General features: G+C 35.3%; 1 protein-coding gene across 15 annotated transcripts in view; it reads right to left on the reverse strand.

Annotated features, from left to right (window-relative positions):
• The window catches only part of PDLIM5 (PDZ and LIM domain 5), a 204,045-nt gene that overhangs the window by 99,061 nt on the left and 84,153 nt on the right, over positions 1 to 20,831 (reverse strand). For 2 of the 15 annotated variants that reach the window (XM_082728190.1, XM_082728198.1), the window contains exon 1: positions 17,571 to 17,676. The exons of the other annotated variants lie outside the window; for them this stretch is intronic. In XM_082728190.1, the coding sequence (XP_082584316.1) occupies positions 17,571 to 17,626 (56 nt within the window). In that variant the 5' untranslated portion in view covers positions 17,627 to 17,676. Of the gene's footprint in view, positions 1 to 17,570; positions 17,677 to 20,831 lie in introns of those variants that run through there. 15 annotated transcript variants of the gene reach the window in all.

A 20,831-nucleotide genomic window follows, 5' to 3' on the forward strand; every position in this document is an offset into this window, starting at 1 on the left:
CCTCAGATCATTTGTTAATACATGATAAAGGCTACTAAAAACCTCTCTCATCTTCTTCTACATATTGTAAATGGAACTATTAGTAATACAACTAAAGAAAAAATTCTAAAGGAGCAACTAAAAAAGATGCACCTCGCATTTCTGTAAGGGAAGTTGAAAAGTATAATTTCCTTCTTTCCCACTCTTCTCCAAAAAACTCTGTACTTTATTTCACATCAGGCATGGATGGTAATACTTTCAGGACTGATATAACAAGCAACTGATAACAGAGTTGCACTGTCTGAAAACCTACCAGGTCTGTATCTTTCTTTGGGCACTGTGCACACACCACTTCTATTTAATATAGCTTCTTGGGGTGACTGGGTGGTTCAGTTGGTTAAGTGTCTGCCTTTGGCTCAGGTCACAATCTCAGGGTCCTGGGGCCCAGCCTTTTGTGGAGTCCCCTGCTTGGCGGGGAATCTGCTTCTCCCTCTGCCCCTCCCCCTTCTCCTGCTCTCTCTTGCTCACTCTCTCAAATAAAAAGTTAAATATATAAATATATATATATTTATATATAATATATATATTTATATTATATATAAATATATATATGGCTTCTCTCCCAGCTCCAATGAGGTAGAAAAAAAATATTTCTTTTTATCAACATAATCCTTCATTGCTAATACAAAAATGACAGGATTTACAAAGTAAATAATCTACCTGTGAAAATTCAGGAGTTCCATTTATACATCTACATTTTCCTGGCTCTTTCAGTGATACTATTAAAATAGCCTTAAATAACAAATGTGGATAACATTCGTATTAGGAAAGTAGGCATCAAAAACAAACTATATGCATAACTAGATTTTTACAAGACACCTAGCAATGCATATAAAAATCACTGCTTCAGGAAAACCCTGATAAGCATCAGATGCTGGAGAGAAGGATTAAAAGTAACAAAAAACAGGCACAATTCATAAGCTTAATCTTTACTTACTTTTTTTTTCTTCCTTTTAAGAAAAGCTTAAAGCCCCAAAAAGACAAGAGAGCCTACCTTTCATATTCAGGCTTTCTCTTATCAAAATCTTCATTGATAGAGGAATTCTTTGAGAAATAGCTAAATGAAGGTTGCAAGTCTCGGTTACCAAAAAATAAATCAGCTACTCTATAGTTTCTTTGTTGATACAACAAGGATGACAGTCCTTTCCTTGAGGAATTGTTTCCAGGATGAAATGGGGTCACAAATACACATCTTTGCAAATGACACAAAGTCAGCAGTAATAGATACTACTTTCCTATTCCTTATACAGAAGGTTTGACCCTTGAGTTCTAGAAATTATTTTGTCTTTTATTATATACTGTTATAATCAAACTGAATTATCTACCAGGATACGTTTCAAGAGAAAACAACGACAAATTAGAAATGGATGAAAAAATACCACTTGCTGAGTATCAACAAATGCCAAAAATTTCACTTGGCCCATTATAAAAATTAGCTCACCAATTCTTCCTGAGAGAGTAATTCTATTCTCATTTTAAATATAGGAAACAGAAGATTAAATGAGTTAAAGAATTTGGCCACAATTTAGAATTTGGAAATGGGAGAACCAAGATTTGAGCATAAGAATGCAAGTTCTCCACAGGCTTTATAAACAGCTCTCTCTGCCTTTTTAGATTACAGAGCCTCCAATCTATTCTTCCGTATTTTTCCAGAGAAGAAACGTATTTTCCCCCATAGCAATAAGAATTCTCTAATAACTTTATTTTCCAGCAAGATGGAGCTAGAAGCTCCTTAATGAACATCATCTATGACAGACTGAGTATTGTACTCAAAATTGCAACCAGCTTCTGAAGTTATTGGCAGTGTAGATTCCAAAATACCACATCACAAGATCTTCCTGTGCATATGTCAAGAGCTACATGTTTCTATTTTGTCTTCTTCACAATCTTGGTAAAATATAGGAACACGCATCATAGTCTTCCCATTACAACCATCAATGGTGATATGCTACCAATAATCCAGAGTGAATTAGACTACAGGTCTGACCTATCCCTGTGATAGAGTGGTGTATTCTGAGCATCTAAGATTACAGAAATAACCATGATGGTATCTCTTCAATGAGGTTTTGGCTGCATATTCATACATACACCAGGGCACTGAATATATATACCTACGTACATGAATATACCCATATACATACTTAAGTCATTGACTAATACATTTTTGATAGTATTCAATTCTTTTGAATCAGCCCTTAATTTTTTTTTTTAAAGATCTTATTTATTTATTTGACAGACAGAGATCACAAGTAGGCAGAGAGGCAGGCAGAGAGAGAGGAGGAAGCAGACTCCCCGCAGAGCAGAGAGCCCGATGTGGGGCTCGATCCCAGGACCCTGAGATCATGACCTGAGCCAAAGGCAGTGGCTTAACCCAATGAGCCAGCCAGGTGCCCCAGCCCTTAATTTTTTAATAAACAATCAAATACACACACACATACACACATACCATTATGTTATGGTCAGAGTCTAGTTCCTGTTAACCACCAGATTTGTTATTAGTATGGCCTTCTATATTAACACGGGTTATTTTAACCAAACACCTTCTCATTCCTGACCAGTATGTCCTATACCTAATGTCACTTCAAGTTCATGAACAATACCTGTGTTACAACTTCCTTAATATATTTTATTAATTTATTAATTAATTCCACAAATATTCATTGGAACCCCTAACACACCAAGCTGTTGCAGGCAACAGGGCAACAGTAATAAATGAAACACACTATCTACTTTGAGAGAGCTTACATTCTATTTGGGAGAGGCAAATTAAAAACAAGTATATCACACAGTAACAAGTGAAACAGAGTCTAGCAAAGCAAGATAATGACAGGGATATATTATTCTATGTAAAGGAGTCAGAGAAGGCCTCCCTAACTGAGATGGAAATCTGAGCAGGGACTTAAAGTAGGGAACTCCACACCAACAAAATGGCAAGTGTCAAGTGTCTGAATGTGCCAGTGGGGCTAGACTGGGGCTAGGACAGTGAGGGCACATCCAGAGAAAGCACTGGGAGCCAGAGTACATGAACTACTTTCTGCCAATAAAAGAACCTGGTCTTCTACTCCTCTAAGTGAGCAGGACACAGCATTTCATTTTGTAAGAAAGTTAAATCCACATCGGAAATGAAAGAAGATTAGATCCAAACACAGTGTTGAGCAATAAATCAGATTGTATATATGTTTGAACAGTATAAGCCTACTTATTAACCATAAAAGAAGGGGAAGAAAGGGAGACTGAAACTTGCCCTAAATCTTAAATATATTGAGATAAACAAAATACAAATGGAAGATAGCAAAATACCTAATGTGTTCTTCATACAACCCCAACTGTAAGATAATGCTCTTTTAAGTTCACATTTATATGTTCTCTGTCCTATACTAATACTGGAGGCATCATTTTGTCACTAACTTTTTCCAGATATAGCTCTTTTTTCTATTTCTGTCTAGGCTAAACACATGAAACTACAAACTTTTTTTTTTTTTGTAAAGTGGGTATTTTTAGCTATTTCAATAAAATTCAAAAGGACAAGCATTACAGTATTTAGCACAGCCTTATTAGGAAAACAAAGTCAGTCTGCTGTCTTGTGGAGGGCACAGGAATGAAAACTTTTCATTCTTTATAATCTCAACTTAGGTTTTTCCATTTATTTAACCCTCAAAAAATAATCTAGAGTCTGCTTAGGTCTTTTAAAAATCTGGAAGTAGTTACTCAGAGTCCAGGAACTTAAAAATTAATGATCAAAAGTGGTTATTTTAGTCATAGGTCAAGTTTATCCTTATTTAATTACTTTAAGATGAGACCCCAATTCCACATTTATCAGTTCACTGTAAAATCTTGTCCAATATCCTCATCACTGAATCTCATTAAATTAGTTCAAAATATTTAATATGATAATAATATCCAAATCTAAAAAGGGAAAATTTAAAGCCAACAAACATTTAAACATTTGTTCATTTGGGGGCACTTAGGTGGCTCAGTCAGTTAAATGTCTGTCTCTCGATCTCAGCTCAGGTCTTGATCTCAAAGCCATGAGTTCAAGCCCACACTGGGCTCCATGCTAGGCATGTAAAAATGAAATCAAAAATAAATAAATAAATAAATGTGTTCATTAAATTCTTTTATTATTTGTAATTAACACATAATTATCACAATGTACCATCACATAGAAAGGACTAAAATGCATTCAATTTTTCCTTTATTAAGAAACTTTATTTATAGACACTAAATTTTCTTTGTAAAGTGAAACAGTATTGCTTGTATTTTTATTAATATTTTAATAGATTTTGTGAAATTTAGGACACATTAGATTTCCAAAGCTTCCTAATATTAACAAAGTGTTACTTTTTTTAAAACAAAGAGATGACATAAAACCTTATAAATTATATTATCCACCCTAAGACCTCTGTTATGAAAGGAAGAAAATTTGAAACTGTAGCAAATTAGCAACACAGTCTACCTATTTTACCAAAAGGTAAGCTTATGGTCCTGAGAGAATTAATTCCCTCCACCACTGGTCAAATCTAATACATCAGGAAATGATCCTTGAATACTGTTTCAAAACAGCACACAACTCGTAACGTACATTGATTCATCGTGTCAGTTCAGTAACACCCAAACTGGTCTACACCTCTCCATAGGACAAATCCCCTGATCAAATGTTAAACTGCTTCAAAAATTTCTAAATGCGGGACGCCTGGGTGGCTCAGTTGGTTAAGCAGCTGCCTTCGGCTCAGGTCATGATCCCAGCGTCCTGGGATCGACTCCCACATCGGGCTCCTTGCTCCGCAGGGAGCCTGCTTCTCCCTCTGACTCTGCCTTCCACTCTGTCTGCCTGTGCTCGCTCTCGCTCGCTCTCTCTCTGACAAATAAATAAATAAAATCTTTAAAAAAATTTATTATTAAAAAAACAAACAAACAAAAAAAAAATTTCTATATGCTTATTCTCAATTTCAGTACTTATTTCGTTGTAGACCAGGAACAAACAGTCAAAACTGGCACCAGTGTCCAGATACTGCCAAGAGTGTATAAAATAGTGTAGACCATCAGTGTAAAACATTTTATCACAATATAGAGTCAGAAATATATTTTATAGCATGACCTACCTGGTCCAAATATGAACCAATAAGACACAAACTTTTATGTGCAATTCATTAAAATATATTCTGTTCTAGAGCATTTCATTTACAAAACAAAGAAGGGAGGGCAAGGAGATGCTGGTCCTGACTCAAAAAACTAAATGCATAATAAGCTTTTGTTTGAGAAACACTAATCTTTCCTCAAAGGCAGAGAACAAAGGTCTGCAAGTTTGACAGGTTATATAATAAACACAATGGTTAGTTAATAGTGGTCACACAAATAATGGCTCACTGAATTGAAGCAACTCATTCATAAAATAATATTAAACTAGTTTTAACTTCTGAAAAACACTGTATTCGATAATATGCTCAAAGGAGCAAAATAAACAAACAAAATAATAACAATAATTAACATGGGACTTTAGCCAGGGCATATCTGTAAAGTTCAATCTCACTAAATTTGCTTTTGACAGAATTATAATCACTGAGAAGAACAGAAATGCTGACCCTAGGTTGCCATATGTATTGTTCCAACAATGACATTCTCCAGCAAGTACTAACTCTTAACACAAATAATCTGAACTATATTAGGCTCTTTAATGAGAGAAAAACACATCCTCAAATCTGTTATCTCCCTCTCCTTGGTGCTAAGCACTCCCGAAAAGATCTCTAGAGAACAGGAATCGATGATTCCTATCGTATTTACTTTCTCTTTTTATTAGATTCACAGTAGGAACTGAGACCTCACAAAGGATCGGAATCAGTCCACAGAAAAACACACAATGTGCTCTAAACTATTTACAGTAAGTGTAAAAGTACTTGTATAGCTTTGGCACCAAAGTTCCTGATTCCTTTTAAATTAACAATGATTCTCTTCTTCCATAACTATTCTGATATTTAACTCTATTGGCCACTTTTCTAAAAATGTTCTAGCTGTATACCAACAGTAAGATTTTAATTAAAAGGCTTAATTAGAGTTGTCTAACTAGAATGGGCTACCTGGTGGTGATGTTCACACAAGAGCTGTATCATTCATTGTTACAGGGTGAAAAGCTCTCTAACACAGTCTGTATAATATAGTGACCTTATTCATAGATATTATGAATATATATCTGTATTAGCTAATTATTTTATCCCTCTAGGAATGTATCATTACCGATAAGAGACTCAGAACAGACTAAATCCAACACTAATATTGACCTTAAAGACAAGTAAACCATTGGTAAATCTTTAAAATTCATCTAAATTAGCTTAGGCACTTTGGTAAGTAGTGTAGTCCTAGAATGTCCACTATCTCACAGAGTTAAAAGCAGATTGCCCAGATTCTAATTCTAGCTCTTAATTTAACAGCTGTCTAACTAAGTGTGTATGGTACTTAAACTCTCCACTTCCTCATTTCTAAGATTAAGAATAGTAAAAATATTTATCTATCTTATAGGGGGTTACTGTGAAAAATAAATGACAAAATAAATGTCCGTAAGGTGCTCAAAATAGTACTTGCCAAATAAACAGACACTATTATAGTGTCAGCTATGATATTTATTACCCCCCATGACAGGAAACTGAACATAAATGACAACTATAATCTTCTTCCAGGATTCAGGCTTTTATGAGAGAAGAATCTAACATTAAACTCAATATAGTTTTGTGAAAGACAACTCATCAGTTTAATTTCAGAAAATGTCAGTTCTTGGCTACCATAAAGAAAGAGGGAGTACTGGGGATAATGGGAAATGGGAAAGATAACTGTGTTCCAAATCACTCACAATATATAGAATCAGCCCTAAATCCCCAGCTTGAAATGAAGACAAGTCTACTTGTCTTCTGAACAGTTCTTTTACCTAGCAACAATCCCAGGCGAGGGGATGGCTACCTTTGTTTCTGAAAAGCTAGATGAAGGAGAAAGTATTGAATTACTGAGTTAAAGTCGATGACTCTCCTTTTCTAAATTCCCCTTCAGGCACTTCACAGAACCCAAGGTACAAGGACAACACCGAGGCTCACCACAGCACGCAATTATGTGTACCTGCCCTCAGAGGTAAAGTTTGGGGGACAGTGTGTATTTCAGATGCCTCCGAAACCATCACAGTTCACTGGCAAGGGAGCCTATATTGATAAGAAACTATCGCAGACTGTCCAGAGAACAAGCTCTGTTTCCAATCCGCAAGAAGAAATCCAGCACAATGAAACTTTCTCCGAAAGTACTGCCAAGTACTAAAGTACTGTAAGCAACAACAACAAAAAAGTTACGATGCAAAAAGCCAAAGCCAAAAATAGGTAAGTTATGGTATGGCCAATGTGTTTCCTTCTCTCTCATTTACATCAGTGGTTACAATCCAAAAACCCAGTCATACATGGCAATAAAATATAAAAATTATAGATCAGAGTTAGCAGCTATGTTCATGGGCCACACCCAAGGCTGTGGGTGAGCTGCATACCTCAATTAATGGTGAGATCCACATTTAAGGAAATTAAACTTGCACTGTAATTTTTATTCCCGTTTTGACGTGCACAACATCTAAGAGTTTGGCTGCTTTCACACATGGCCTTGTTTTCAGCTGTCTGTCACATAAAATTGCAATTTAGCATCTCACTGATCTCCTGTTTTCTAGGGAAACCTACCCCAAAGCAAACACTGACATATGCTTATGCTTTGGTGTTCCTATGAAACAAGATGTGGCATGACTCACTACTCTTCTTGTTGAATTATGTGTCTTCTGAAGAAAGAGACCAGCAGTTAAATGTGCTGCAATATTGATGAGTATGGCTATAAGAAACCAGTTATTTAGAAGGAACATTTGTAGAGGTAGAGCAGCCTTGTAAAAATAGCACTAATAGAAGGTCTGATTCAGATAATTACAATTTTCCATTTCAGAGTCACCAAAAATGTTTGCTGCAACTTAAATATCTGCTGTAGTCTATGCCTAATAAAACCGGATACTAAGAAAACTTGGCCAGTGTCTGAAATTTGACATCCTTAGTAAAGTCTTGAGAAATCAAAGAATTCCACAGATCTTAATAGGTCATCTAAACTGGCTTTATATCATATCAACATTAAAATCATTAATAAAGTCTTTCAATTTTCAGGTTTTCTGATAGACAAATAATAACTTGGTCTATGTCAAACTACCAAAATTTCCTACTAGTCTAATTACAAACCCTCATTGTATAATATAAATTTATTTTCTTTAGTTTACCAAAAATACCAAGCATGAGTATCTACACATAGACTCAAATATTGTTACAGCTGAAATGCTTTAGACAAAAAATTTCATCATAACCACTTACAGAAACCAAACACATGGTTTTATTAAGAACATTCTTCAAGATCAATATATACTTACATAACTTAATTCTCATTGTATTATTATTACCAGAAAAAAGGGACCCTGACACTCCATTTTGCAGAAAAATATAATAGAGCAGTGATTTATGATCTCACCTAGAATAAAAGTAAAGCAAAATCCCAAATTCTTATTCCCAAAGTAGGTCAGTATTATAACTCTTGGCTATACATGAATGCATTTCATTCAAAGCACAGCTTCTCTAGTTGAAGTCCAAGTACAGGTAGAAAATTCAGAATGCAATCCACTGGCCATGTTATACTACCACCATAGGACATTTCAGGATAGAATTTGATACAGATGAATCTTTTTTATACATAGATAGGAACAATGAAGTTTAGAAAGAAATGGTGAACAACTCCTTCATTTTCCTTTCTACTGTACTTGAAATTTTAGCCTTTTCTACACCTCCATTTTCTCATTTAAGAAATGGGTCTATTTTCCACTCCTACCTCCCACTCATACCTCCTATACAAAGACAGAGCATAATACCAGGAAAATTAAAAGCATGAATTTTATTTGGAACCAAGCCTTACATCTCAATACTATCTTCACAACAGTAACTCAATACAAGTTAATTAAGTTCTCTGAATTAATTTCTTCATCTGTAAAAGAGGTTACCACCTCTCTCACTGGGTTATTCTGAGGATTAAATGAGCAATATATGTAAACTATTGGGCACTATACCTACGACTTGTGTTAATAATTAAAACAGCCTAGAATTTGTAAAGTATTTCCATGCATTTGTAAAATAAATCTACTTAACATTGTAATTATCATATGGTACTGTCGTGGGCAAATTCATTATAAGCAGTTTATGTCACTAATTTAGTACTTCAGTAGTAGCTGAAGTAAGATTCAGATGAAAACATACACATACTAAAATTAAAAGCAGAAGAATTATTCACATCAGTAGTCAATTCTACTAAACCACAATTATGTATCACCTAAGGAGAAATAACATTTGACAAACTTACACACATTGGAGACTAGGTTTTGGTATAGACATAGCATATTACAGAGGCATTTTATTATACACTATGTCAGAATTTTTTTTAAAAGCGATGAAATCTGCTCACAAATTTGATAATGCTACTCCCTTCCTTAAAACTGTCTGTGCTGTTATACCATAAGCATTTGTCAAAATTATAATTACATAATTATTTAATTATACTATTATGCTGACTATCTCCTTGGTTAACTAGTGTAACAGTTTCATGATGGCAGGTACCATGTCCACCTAGTTCAACTCTGTATTCCTGTAGTGTATGTTGGAAGGAGGCATAATCTGTGCACATATATACAGTCAGACCAGAAGAATATATATGAGAATGTCTGTTTTCCCTAGATATCACGAGTTTCTTATTTTCTGTATCTTCCAAATGGTCTTCATTGTATGTGTAATTGTTTTACGAAGAACCAGTACCCACTAAATATTTTCTTATGGAGAAAAGTGCTCGAAATAAAGGGTAACTGACAAAAAGGAAAACAGCATTATTTGAAAGCCACTTAAATTCAAATGAGTTTGTAATCTCTTGATGGAAGATGGCCTCTAAAGGGGATTACAGCATGTATTCAGTAAAAGGGACACAAAGAAAAACAATTAACTGGTCTTCAATAATAAAATGATGACAACTGTATAAAGATGATAGAAAGATAATAAGGCCAATAACAAAGGGATGATGAGTGTCTCATTCCTAGCAAAGACTTTTATAGCAAAGTGATTACAAAGACATTATCTGTACAGATTATCTGTACTGTGGCACAGTATAAACAAATATCTGAAGAAGAATGTGAAAGAAGAGATTTTTACAAACTGTATTTTCAGAAAATATCTTCACATTTCCCACAAGCTTACTTAGGCCATTCATCCTCCAGTGCTATGTCTACGTATACTCTGAAATGCTAAACTTCTTTCTACATCAAACACACAGATAAAAACAAAACACATAGAGAGCTGTGTAATGTGCTGAGGAGAGAAGTGCTCCAGGGTCCCTGACTCAGTGTGCTAAGGGAATCCATGCAGAGACAGGGGTAGTGGCTCATAGGCTCCTTCAGGGCTCATGTTACCAGTAAGTGCTCTCGATGGGACACTCTCTTACTGACTCCCAATACACAGAATTCTTCCAAACTTTGACTCAGCACATAACATTTATATTGCTCTAAGAATTAAAAGACTGAAAATGGATTTTAAAATTTTTTGTTAAGTAATCTTCCCCAAATGATGATACTGACAAGCAGGCAAGGGCAGGAGAGCTATAAAGCAAATTTCTCACCTACCATAATAGGAAGTCAGTAAATAAACTAAGACTGAAGATTCAAGAGTTAGCAGATGATTATTATTTAGAAATACAAAGGTAAATACCGTAAGAAATAAGCCTTGCCTCTGATGAAAGACACCAGGTAAGGGGAGGGCCAAAAAAGGAACTGCTCAATTTTCTGTGTAAGCCTTTAAATTTCCTTAGTTACTTGCATAAAATATTTTGATAAAGTTGTATGTAAGAAGTACATTTGGTTATTCAAAATAAGGTAGTAACATTAGTGATAAATACATATTAAAAGAACGCATGACTAATAATTTCAAATATCACATAAGAAACTGATTTACTGAAAAACAAACCAAGGGCGCCTGGCTGGCTCAGTGGTTGGCACATACAACCCTTGATCTTGGGGTTGTGAGTTCCAGCCCAAGGTGGGTGTGGAGATTACTTAAAAAAAATCTTTACAAAAAACAAAATGAAGGAAGCCCAAAGAAGTGTACATATCTACCAACACACATACACTCACTACATTTCTAGCCCCTTTCCACCTACTCCAAATATACTAATCAAAGTAGGAAACCTAAAGTCACCCAATCTTGCACTGCCCTTTCCAAGCCATTAAGACCACATCATAGATGTGGTCTGATGTTCCCCCTGATGAGCCTTCTTCCCCCATTTCTATAGTATGATACCAGATGAATCATTTCTTAGCCAAATCTCACTATTTCATAAAGCAAAATTTAAGGGAAAAATATCTTTTCTTTCCCTATGATTCTAGTCTTTCTTTTGTTTTTCCTTATGGAAAATTTCATATTCTGACTTTTATATATTTATATAATTTATGTAGTATTATACATTAAAATGAGATTTTTACCTAGAGTGAACTTTCCTATATTTAAGAGTTTTTAAAAATATTTTATTTATTTTATTTTTTTGAGAATTTTATTTATTTGACAGAGATAGAGGGATCACAAGCAGGCAGAGAGAGAGAGGTGGAAGCAGGCTCCCCGCTGAGCAGAGAGCCTGATGCGGGCCTCAATCCCAGGACCCTGAGGTCATGACCTGAGCCGAAGGCAGAGGCTTAACCCACTGAGCCACCCAGGTGCCCTATTTAAGAGAAATCTATTTTCATTCAATTAGTCTACAAATGCTCTATTGAGGTCACATAATGCATAGTCATAAGTCAATTTTAATATTGTCTCTTGTGACTCCTACATAGACAATATTTAGTTAGAATTTAGTCTGTTCTTATTTTGATTAAAAAAAAGACTCCAAGTCTCAGATATAATACATTTTGTAATACAAGCTTTTAAAACATCTTTCACACAATATTTTCTTTTTCTCCCTATTTTGTCCAACCGCAAGAATGTTGCCCACATTTCCTTAAGCAAATCTTTCAGGTACTCCACCTGACAACTTGTGGATGTTTTAAAATTATACCAGAGTATATATTACACTGTCAAGAAATGGTTGTCACTAAATGAAATATATGACTTATAAAGGAGATTAGACTCCTCAATTCTGAAAATAGGTAACCATGATGATACTAATAATAATAATCATCATCATCATCACCTAAGTGTCTGTTTTACAATTGCAATAAAACAAATGTCCATATCCACAGGTCATCTTAACTGGGGTCACTCTTAACTGGGCATTTGGTAGCTCCTCAGAACAGTGATTAGACTGGCTTTACATTCATTAGGCCGAGTAAAAATCTGACTCCAACTATGCAAATTCTATTATGCAGTATCTTTGCCTATTTAATGCATAAGAGAGAATCAGTTTGTATTACGGGGAAAAAGTCAACCAGTCCTTCTGTAGGAATGAGTGACATATTTCCTAAAGCAAAAATAAAGGAAACTTTTCCTACTCCTTTAATTTCCTCTGAGAAAACTATACAAAGCAACACAGGAGCTTTTCTTTCCATGCTGACATCAGTTGTTATCACTTATTTCTTTATGGGCTGTATACAGGACAGAATGGCTAGTAACTATACATGTTGCCTGGATTTAACTCCTCATGTTTATGCATATTTTAAGCATCCCTTGCGTGATTAAGACTCTATAGGGGATACCACACAGCTGAATAAGATTTCTTAACATTTACCTGGAGTGATGAAATAAACAAGCACTAAGAGCCAGTGGTTAGACTGTATTAGGGATGGAACTGTACAGTCAAAATCTCTGGGGATGAAACCTGTAATCTGCTTCAAGCTTCTTAAATTAAATACAGTTTCAGGGCCTTGATTTTAGATAATCTAAGGGATGTCGCCCTCTGAGTGACTATACACTCATAAATTCATTAGGATCTGCCTTCAGAATAAGCCATTTACAAGGCTCCTTGCAAACAGTAATTTCAGCAGTCTTCATTGAGATTACTAACTTTTTGATCCTTTGCATTTGGCAGAAGAGTTGGTATAAAACAGGGACATAGTAAGTTTACTAAATAAATGTGAATAAATTAAATAGCTTCACTGAAAAACAAAAAAATACTGCGTTAAACTGAGCAGGAGACAGATTAGATAGAAGACTCTGACATGAGAATGATCTTTTCTACCAGAAAAACTAAAATGATTTTTCATTTTAGTCTCAAACCACCCTTTCCGCCCTGTCCTTAGCTATACACTGTGAATATGATAGGGTGATCCACTTGCTTTATTCTTAAAAATTTTCTAAACTCTTCTGGAGTGTTCACTCTTTCATTTGAATTTCTAAATTGGCATATTAAGTTCACATTTTTATTTTTTTTCTTATTTTGGCATTTCTCATTCTCTTAGTTCTTTCTGTATCTATTTAATTTTACTTCAGTAAGAACATTAACCTCATAGCTCAGGTAGAGTGTATTTCCAAGAAAAGTTACACACTACTTTTCTAGATTTCTTTCTAACAATGTCTGTGCAAATAAGAAGCCAAAATATTATGAATAATTTTTAATAAAAGAAATAAACATTATTAATTACAAGTATCAGAACTATTCTCATTTACCCCTCAAGAATAGAGAACTGCTATTGGATACCGGTAGAATTTAAAATTAGAGTTTTTAGAATTCCAAACTTTCGGAGTTCCAAAATTAGACAATTATGGAACTGTAAGTCATCAAAGTTTAAGTCAATCTGTGGTATCTCTGTAATGGATATTTTGAAGTGGGCCAACTAGCCTAAAATGTCACTAAAGATAATATACCAAAGTTATTCTGAGAAGTGATAAGCTCTAGCCAAAGCCACATTGTTTCCTTGCATCTTTCAGTGTGTGACAGCAGATAGAGCTTAAAATAATTTTGCAAGGACAATAGCACATGTTAAAGGCTTGTTAACAAGTCTTTTAAATTTCTCTTCCGTGATTCAGAGTTTTCACATATTAGAAAATAACTGAAATATTTCTACTAAGTAAATAATGCATATGTCCTTCTGAAATGTCTTAACTTTGAATCCAAAAAATGAAAATATAATATATTTTATACAAAAAAAATTCATATCTAATCATAGGTTAGGATAAGAATGATAATTAAGATCACAAAGATATCTTGAATCAAACCTTCTGAAATAAACTAAGAAACTGTATTCAGGTAACAATTCTACTGAATTTTTATACAATTATGTAATATTACAATGTATAATTTTCATATAATTAGTCTATGTATATTGTGTGTATGGTGGATATTTTACCACTGACTACAGCAAGGAAGCATATGAATAGAAACTTTATACTCTGCAAACCCTTATACAAATATGATGTGTTTGTATCATTATCATTTCACTGAAGACATATGTATCTGAAGATTTACTGAAGAGTTTTAGATTCATGATATGTGTAAGACTTCCGCAGACTCCAAACCTTCTGATCATGCTACAATTTACTAATCTCAGTTTTCCTAGGAGTTGTATAGAACTTGGCCCAGGGAAGCTTAATAAATAAATGTTTAAGAATGTATGAGTACAGCAGCTTGCAAAAACCTCTTCCTCAGTAATAAAGAAGCCACCTCTAACAACCAGAACAAATAAACATAGTTGAGAAAAGTGACTCTCAATTCACTGGGCCAAAAGAGAAGTATGCTCTAATAGGTTTACAGCCCCTATGCAATGCTGATAAGTAACAGGTGATGAGGAGAAAGATTTCAAGACGAAGTAGAACAATTCTAGAGGGTAATAAGCTCTGTTGGCAGTGACAAAGAGACAGGGCAAGGTGGCAAAAAAACAGGCACTGACTTCAGAGAAAAGAACAAGAAGACAGAAAAGCGAGTCAAAGCACAATCTAAATTTAGTAACTACAACAACGTCTGACCATAGGGCATTTATGCAGGGTGTGTGTGGATGTGTTTGTATGGTGTGAAGGAAGGGGCAGGCAGAAATAGACAGTAGAAGGGAACTAAGCTGACAGTCATTTAGATTTCAATAGTCCCTAAGAGCAGCAAAATATCACATTACAGACTCCATGGGTCAAATAAGGGTACTGTATACAATAGAGTATGGACTCTAGAGCCAGGCCAGGTCCACAGCACAGAGCTGTTACTAAAGGGGTGACTTTGGGCAATATCCTTCTGTGTTTTACTTTGCTGTATAAATGATTAACATTATCATTTACCTCATGGGGAAGATGCTATGAGTAATATATGAGTTGATACATATAAATCATAACAATGATTTAGCTATTACTTTTTTTAAAGATTTGAGAGTCAGCGGGGGGGGGGGGGTAGGGCAGAGGGAAAGAATCTCAAGCAGATGCCTCACTAGGCACAGAGCCCAAAGTGGGGCTTGAACTTAGGACCCCGAGATCATGACCTGAGACGAAAGCAAGAGCTGGAGGTTTAACTGACTGAACCACCCAGGGGCCCCAATTTAGCTGTTATTAATTATGTGACAGGTATTGTAGTACATGGCTCTTGTCCTCATGCATCTTCCCATGCACCCTGTAGCAAGGTTCACCTCAGATAATGAATGTTATTATTCAAGAACTAATCTACCATAGAGGTAAAATACAAAACTCTCAAAACTAGTATAAATGTCAATGTGCCTAAATACTCAACATTCAGTTCAAACTAAAACAAAATTTAAATAAAAACTCTCATGGTTTTTCAGATATGGCCGTATGTCAAAAATAAAAGAAGATGAATCTTCTGAATCCCAAGGAAAACTTATTAACTCTGGAATAAATAATGGTCGGCTTAAATTCTTATGCTCAACAAGGACTCTAACAGTCCATGAAAACTCACACTGTTAAGTGAGACAGAAGAGTAGAGTGACAAGAAAGTGCCTGCTCTCCACTGTGCTAGTGATTTAAAAAAAAATCAAAGATAGCGTTTTCAATCTTGGAGTAACATGGGTCAAAGACATAAAGCAGTTGTGAGGAATTAGACTTTTTTTTTTTTAATTATTCATTTATTTGTCAGAGAGAGAGAGAGAGGGAGAGCATGAGGAGGGGGAGAGGCAGAGGGAGAAGCAGGCTCCCAATGAGCAGGGAGCCCAATGCAGGACTCCATCCCAGGACCCTAGGATCATGACTTGAGCCGAAAGCAGACACTTAACCAACTGAGCCACCCAGGCACCCCAAGAATTAGACTTTCTGAAGAAAAGAAAATCTATTTTGGAAATATTTGCTTCTGTTTCTAAAACACAAACTACCTCTGGAGAAGGGTAGACACGTAACAATGTCCAAAGGGCTCATTCTGTCTTTATGGGCACAGACAAATTCAAAACAATACAAACAATGCTGACATTCATGACATCTCAAAAGCTAGAGTCGAGTTGCATTCCACTAACCCATGCCCTCCAATATATCCATATGTGTTACAGGCGGAACAGAAGAGAAGCAATGTTAATTGAGAACACAAAACACACTTTCTCCAAACAGCCCTCTGACGTCTTTTTTTTTTTTTTTAATCTAATTTATTTGTTAGAGAGAGAGAGAGCACAGAGGGAGAATAAAGGGGAGAAGCAGGGTCCCGACCAAGGAGAGAGCCCACCACAGGACTCCACCCCAGGACCCTAGGATCATGACCCAAGTAGTCAGATGCCTCACCGACCGAGCCGCCCAGGCACCCCAGCCCTCTGACATCTTTAAGGTCTGCTCCCTTCTGAAGATGAAGAACGGACAGACCCTCTGACCTACCAATTCCATTTTTAGATATTTATCCCACAGACCTACTCACACATGTATAAAATGGACTATTTAAAGTAAACCGTTACGGCATTGTTAAGAATACACTAACTGACCATCCATAGGAAATGGGTTCAAAATATTTTGACATATTCATATCATGGAACATTATGTACCTATTTTTAAAATCAGCAAGTTTTTATTACTTATATAGAAAGATCCCCAACATAAGCTGAAGTTTAAAATACTAAGTTTAAAAAGAAAGATGTAAGATAGTATGCATTAGTATCTACCATTTGTAGGAGAAAGAGACAAAAGTACATATATCTTGCTCTTACATGCATAAAAATACCTCTGTAAACATACAGCTGCATAATGTTTCAATATATGGGAGAGAATTAGGTGACTGAGAGACAACAGGAAGGAGAAAGAATTTTCATTGCAAAAGCTTTAGATTTTGAACAATATGAATATATTACTCATTCAAAAAAAAATAATTAACAAATTTTTATTTTTAAAAAAGGAAGAAAAAAATTTTTCCGAAGGTCCTCCCCAAGGCTAGTAAGTAGAACAGATACCTAAATCTTGGACTAACACTCAAATCAAAAATTTTTTCACTATACCATGCTGCCAATTACAACTGCATTTTTGGTACTTTATAATAAATGTTACTTACTCCCCCCCCAAAAAAAGATTCTGAATTCTCAGAAATGTTAAATCATGGACATTCTAATACAGAAATAAAGTAAATGTTACCAGGATAGAAGGTCAGTTCCATCTGACACTGAAGCTAAAGAGAAGAGTTCATGCATCCAGGAGATCAGACACTTATCCTTTGCTATAGCCAAGAATTTTCTCAGGTTTTAACTGCGGTTCTCAGCTCCAAATTTTACACACATACACACACACACACTCTCTCTCTCTCATATAAATATGTGTGTGTGTCTGTGTGTGTCCATTTGGAAAACCCTTTTCCTTCATTTAAATATTTTAGACTATTTAGATATGCTAAATCTCTTTAAGTAACTCTAATCTTCTTTATGGTTTAAGTAATGAAGTATAAAAGATTTCTAGATCTTTATGAAAACTTTGATAACAGAGACGAAGAGTGTGAATCCTTGTTTCTAGAAGAGTCTCCAAATATGAATCCTGATTTCTAGAGAATATTTTTTATGCATTCTTCTCCATGAAAAAAAAAATCCAAAACTAACGAAATGTAAGTACATTAAGATGTAAGTTCCTATTGTCAGAGCTCATGTCTATCCATGGATTTTCATGGAAATGCTTACAGACATTCTAACTAGAAAATGAGAACACATATATTTAAAAAGATTTAAAAGAATACAAAAGTCATTTAGTAACTGATCATATACTCTGTATAAAATCTCCTCATTGTACAGAAGAATATGAAGCTTGCAGGTATTATACTTTCCCAAAGTACCACCATGCAAATGAAGGTCAATTGTATACATCGCATTCAATGTCCTAAACTTTAGGCTGGGGAGCAAATATGCATAAAATGGACCTTTTCTACAAATGATCATTTGTGGAAACCAAGAATGGAGCAAACTAAGAATACAGAATTAAAGCAAAACATGAACTAAAAAGTGACCATCATTATGTACTTAGTGCCTTAGATGTCTTTTCAAGTCACGAAATATTATCGAGGAAAGAAAAAGTTTAGTATTAGGTAAGATATTTGTTAGTCAGGTACTCATTTATATAAGGAAGAAAGTGAGATAGAGTAAGAAGAGACTAGCCAGCTACAGAACATCAAATCACCCCTGGCAAGGTGACTGCACAGCTAAAGTGGTGAGCTGAGAAACCAATTTATCTGTGAACTATACCAGGCTTAGAGGGAAGTGGGTGTGCCCTGAGGAAGATTAGATGAATTCCTAACATGTTTTTAAAACAGAATAATGTGAGTGACTCACAGAGAGTAAACAGGCACTTTATATCTGATGTCTTTCAGTTCACCCCTTTCTTTCCTCTCTTATCTTCCCTTAAAAGAATGTCACAAAAACAGCCCAGTTCCTTACTCCTCCTAAATTAAAAAGTGGGTGTATAGGAACCTTTCCTACCCACTCCACTAAAACATAGCATTATCCTTCAGATTCCCTGTTTTTGCCTTCCAAAGGGTAAGGCAGAGTGAAATTATCATTCCATCTTACTCCTATCTTCCCAGTACTAAATAAACTTATGTTCAATGTAAGGTTCTCCCTTATAGTTGCAAAGACCTCTTTATTAAAACTTCATGACAAATGGATTTTGAAAGAAAAGTTTCAGGGTTTAGATGGATGTTTGACAGCAATTCAGTCAAATGGTAAACATGGTTCATGGCTCTCCTGTAATATATAACCTGGGTTCAAACAGTGAATCAGCCATTGATGCTCAGGCTTGTCCAAGTTACTCAACTTCTGAAGGAAGGAAGGAAGGGTGAGAGACAAAAAGACAAGAAAGACAAAAGACAGAAAGAAAAAGAAAGGAAGAAAGAAAGAGAGAGAGAGAGAGAGAGGGAGAGAGGGAGGGAGGAAAGGGGGAAGGAAGGAAGGAAGGAAGGAAGGAAGGAAGGAAGGAAGGAAAAAACTCTTGTACACACATACAATGCAAAAGAACAAATGGCACAGCAGATAGCAAAAAGACCAGGGCACAACTAGAATCTGACAAAAATCAGACATCTTTTAAAAATGGCACTCTAAAGGGCCAGAAGTTAGACACACGTGTGGCAACAGTGAGAAACAGAATGATAAGGATGGGAACAGACCTTTTTTGGTAATAAAGAGAGTGAACAACTAAATAATTATTGAATAGGAATGTACTTTCCAGGAGTCAGAAGGGTTGTAAAACACTGATTTAAATCCTCCCAACAGTAGTCCTCAATGACTCTGGTACAGAATTTTTTTCTGTCTGTAGAAGTACAGTCACCTACAAAAAGTACTAGTGAGCCACAAAGAAGACCCACCAACCAAACTGAAGTAAAGACTGAAAGAGAGGCTAAAGTCACCCCTGGGCAACAGATGATGACAAAATAAATCATTCAGGCTTCCTAGCTCATGCAATCCTGACAGTTAGAGTCAATTAGATATACATAATTTAACAGTTTAGGAAGGCAATATGGTAGGCAGAATAATGGCTTCCCAAAAATGTCCCTGTCCTAATATTGAGAACCTGTAAATAATGTTACAGTGGAGAATTAAAGCTTCTGTAAAATGGATTAAAACTGCTAGTCAGAAGACTTTAAAATAGGAAGATTATCCTAGATTACTAAGTAGGCCCAATGTAACAACAAGGGTCCTTAAATGTGGAAGAGGGAGGTCAAAGAGTCAGTGTTAAAATGATGTGACGTGAGACACTCTGTAACTCTGCCGCCTTTGAAGACGGAAAGAATGGAAGCCAAAGAAAGCAGACAGCCTCTAGAAGCTGGAAAAGGCAAAAGTACAGATTCTCTCCTAGAGCTTCCAGAAAGAAAACACAGCCTGCCAACACCTTAATTTTAGCTCAGTGCAACCCATTTTGGACTTCTGACATCAAAAATTGTAAGATAATAAATCTGTGGGGTTTTTTCCTGCCACTAAGTTTGTGGTAATCTGTTACATAGCAAGGGGAAACTAATACACAAAGAAATACATTTTCTAAGATGTTTATGAAAATATTATGGTGTTTATTTTAAAGAATTGAGATATTTAATGTCAATTTATCTAGAAAATCCAGTAATTCAGGATTATCTATGACCTGAGGTTTCAGGGATAGCTGAAATTTTACCACTAACTTCAGATAAATGCTTTTTTCTCCTTTAAGTCTAAAATCACTGACAGTTAACTATAAACCTAGATGTTACGATGCTAATTGAAATAGAACCACAACATAAACCAGATGCAATTTCTAATACTTTAAATTCAGTAAATATTTAGATCTGAAAAAGGAATGGCCAGTTGCCAAAAGGAATGTTAGCACTGAATATATTAAGTAAAAATTGTAAGCATAATATATACTAAAACATTCAAGTTTAAATTTCTG

This window comes from Mustela nivalis, assembly GCF_964662115.1.
Source record: "Mustela nivalis genome assembly, chromosome: 4".
Classification (NCBI taxonomy): domain Eukaryota; kingdom Metazoa; phylum Chordata; class Mammalia; order Carnivora; family Mustelidae; genus Mustela; species Mustela nivalis.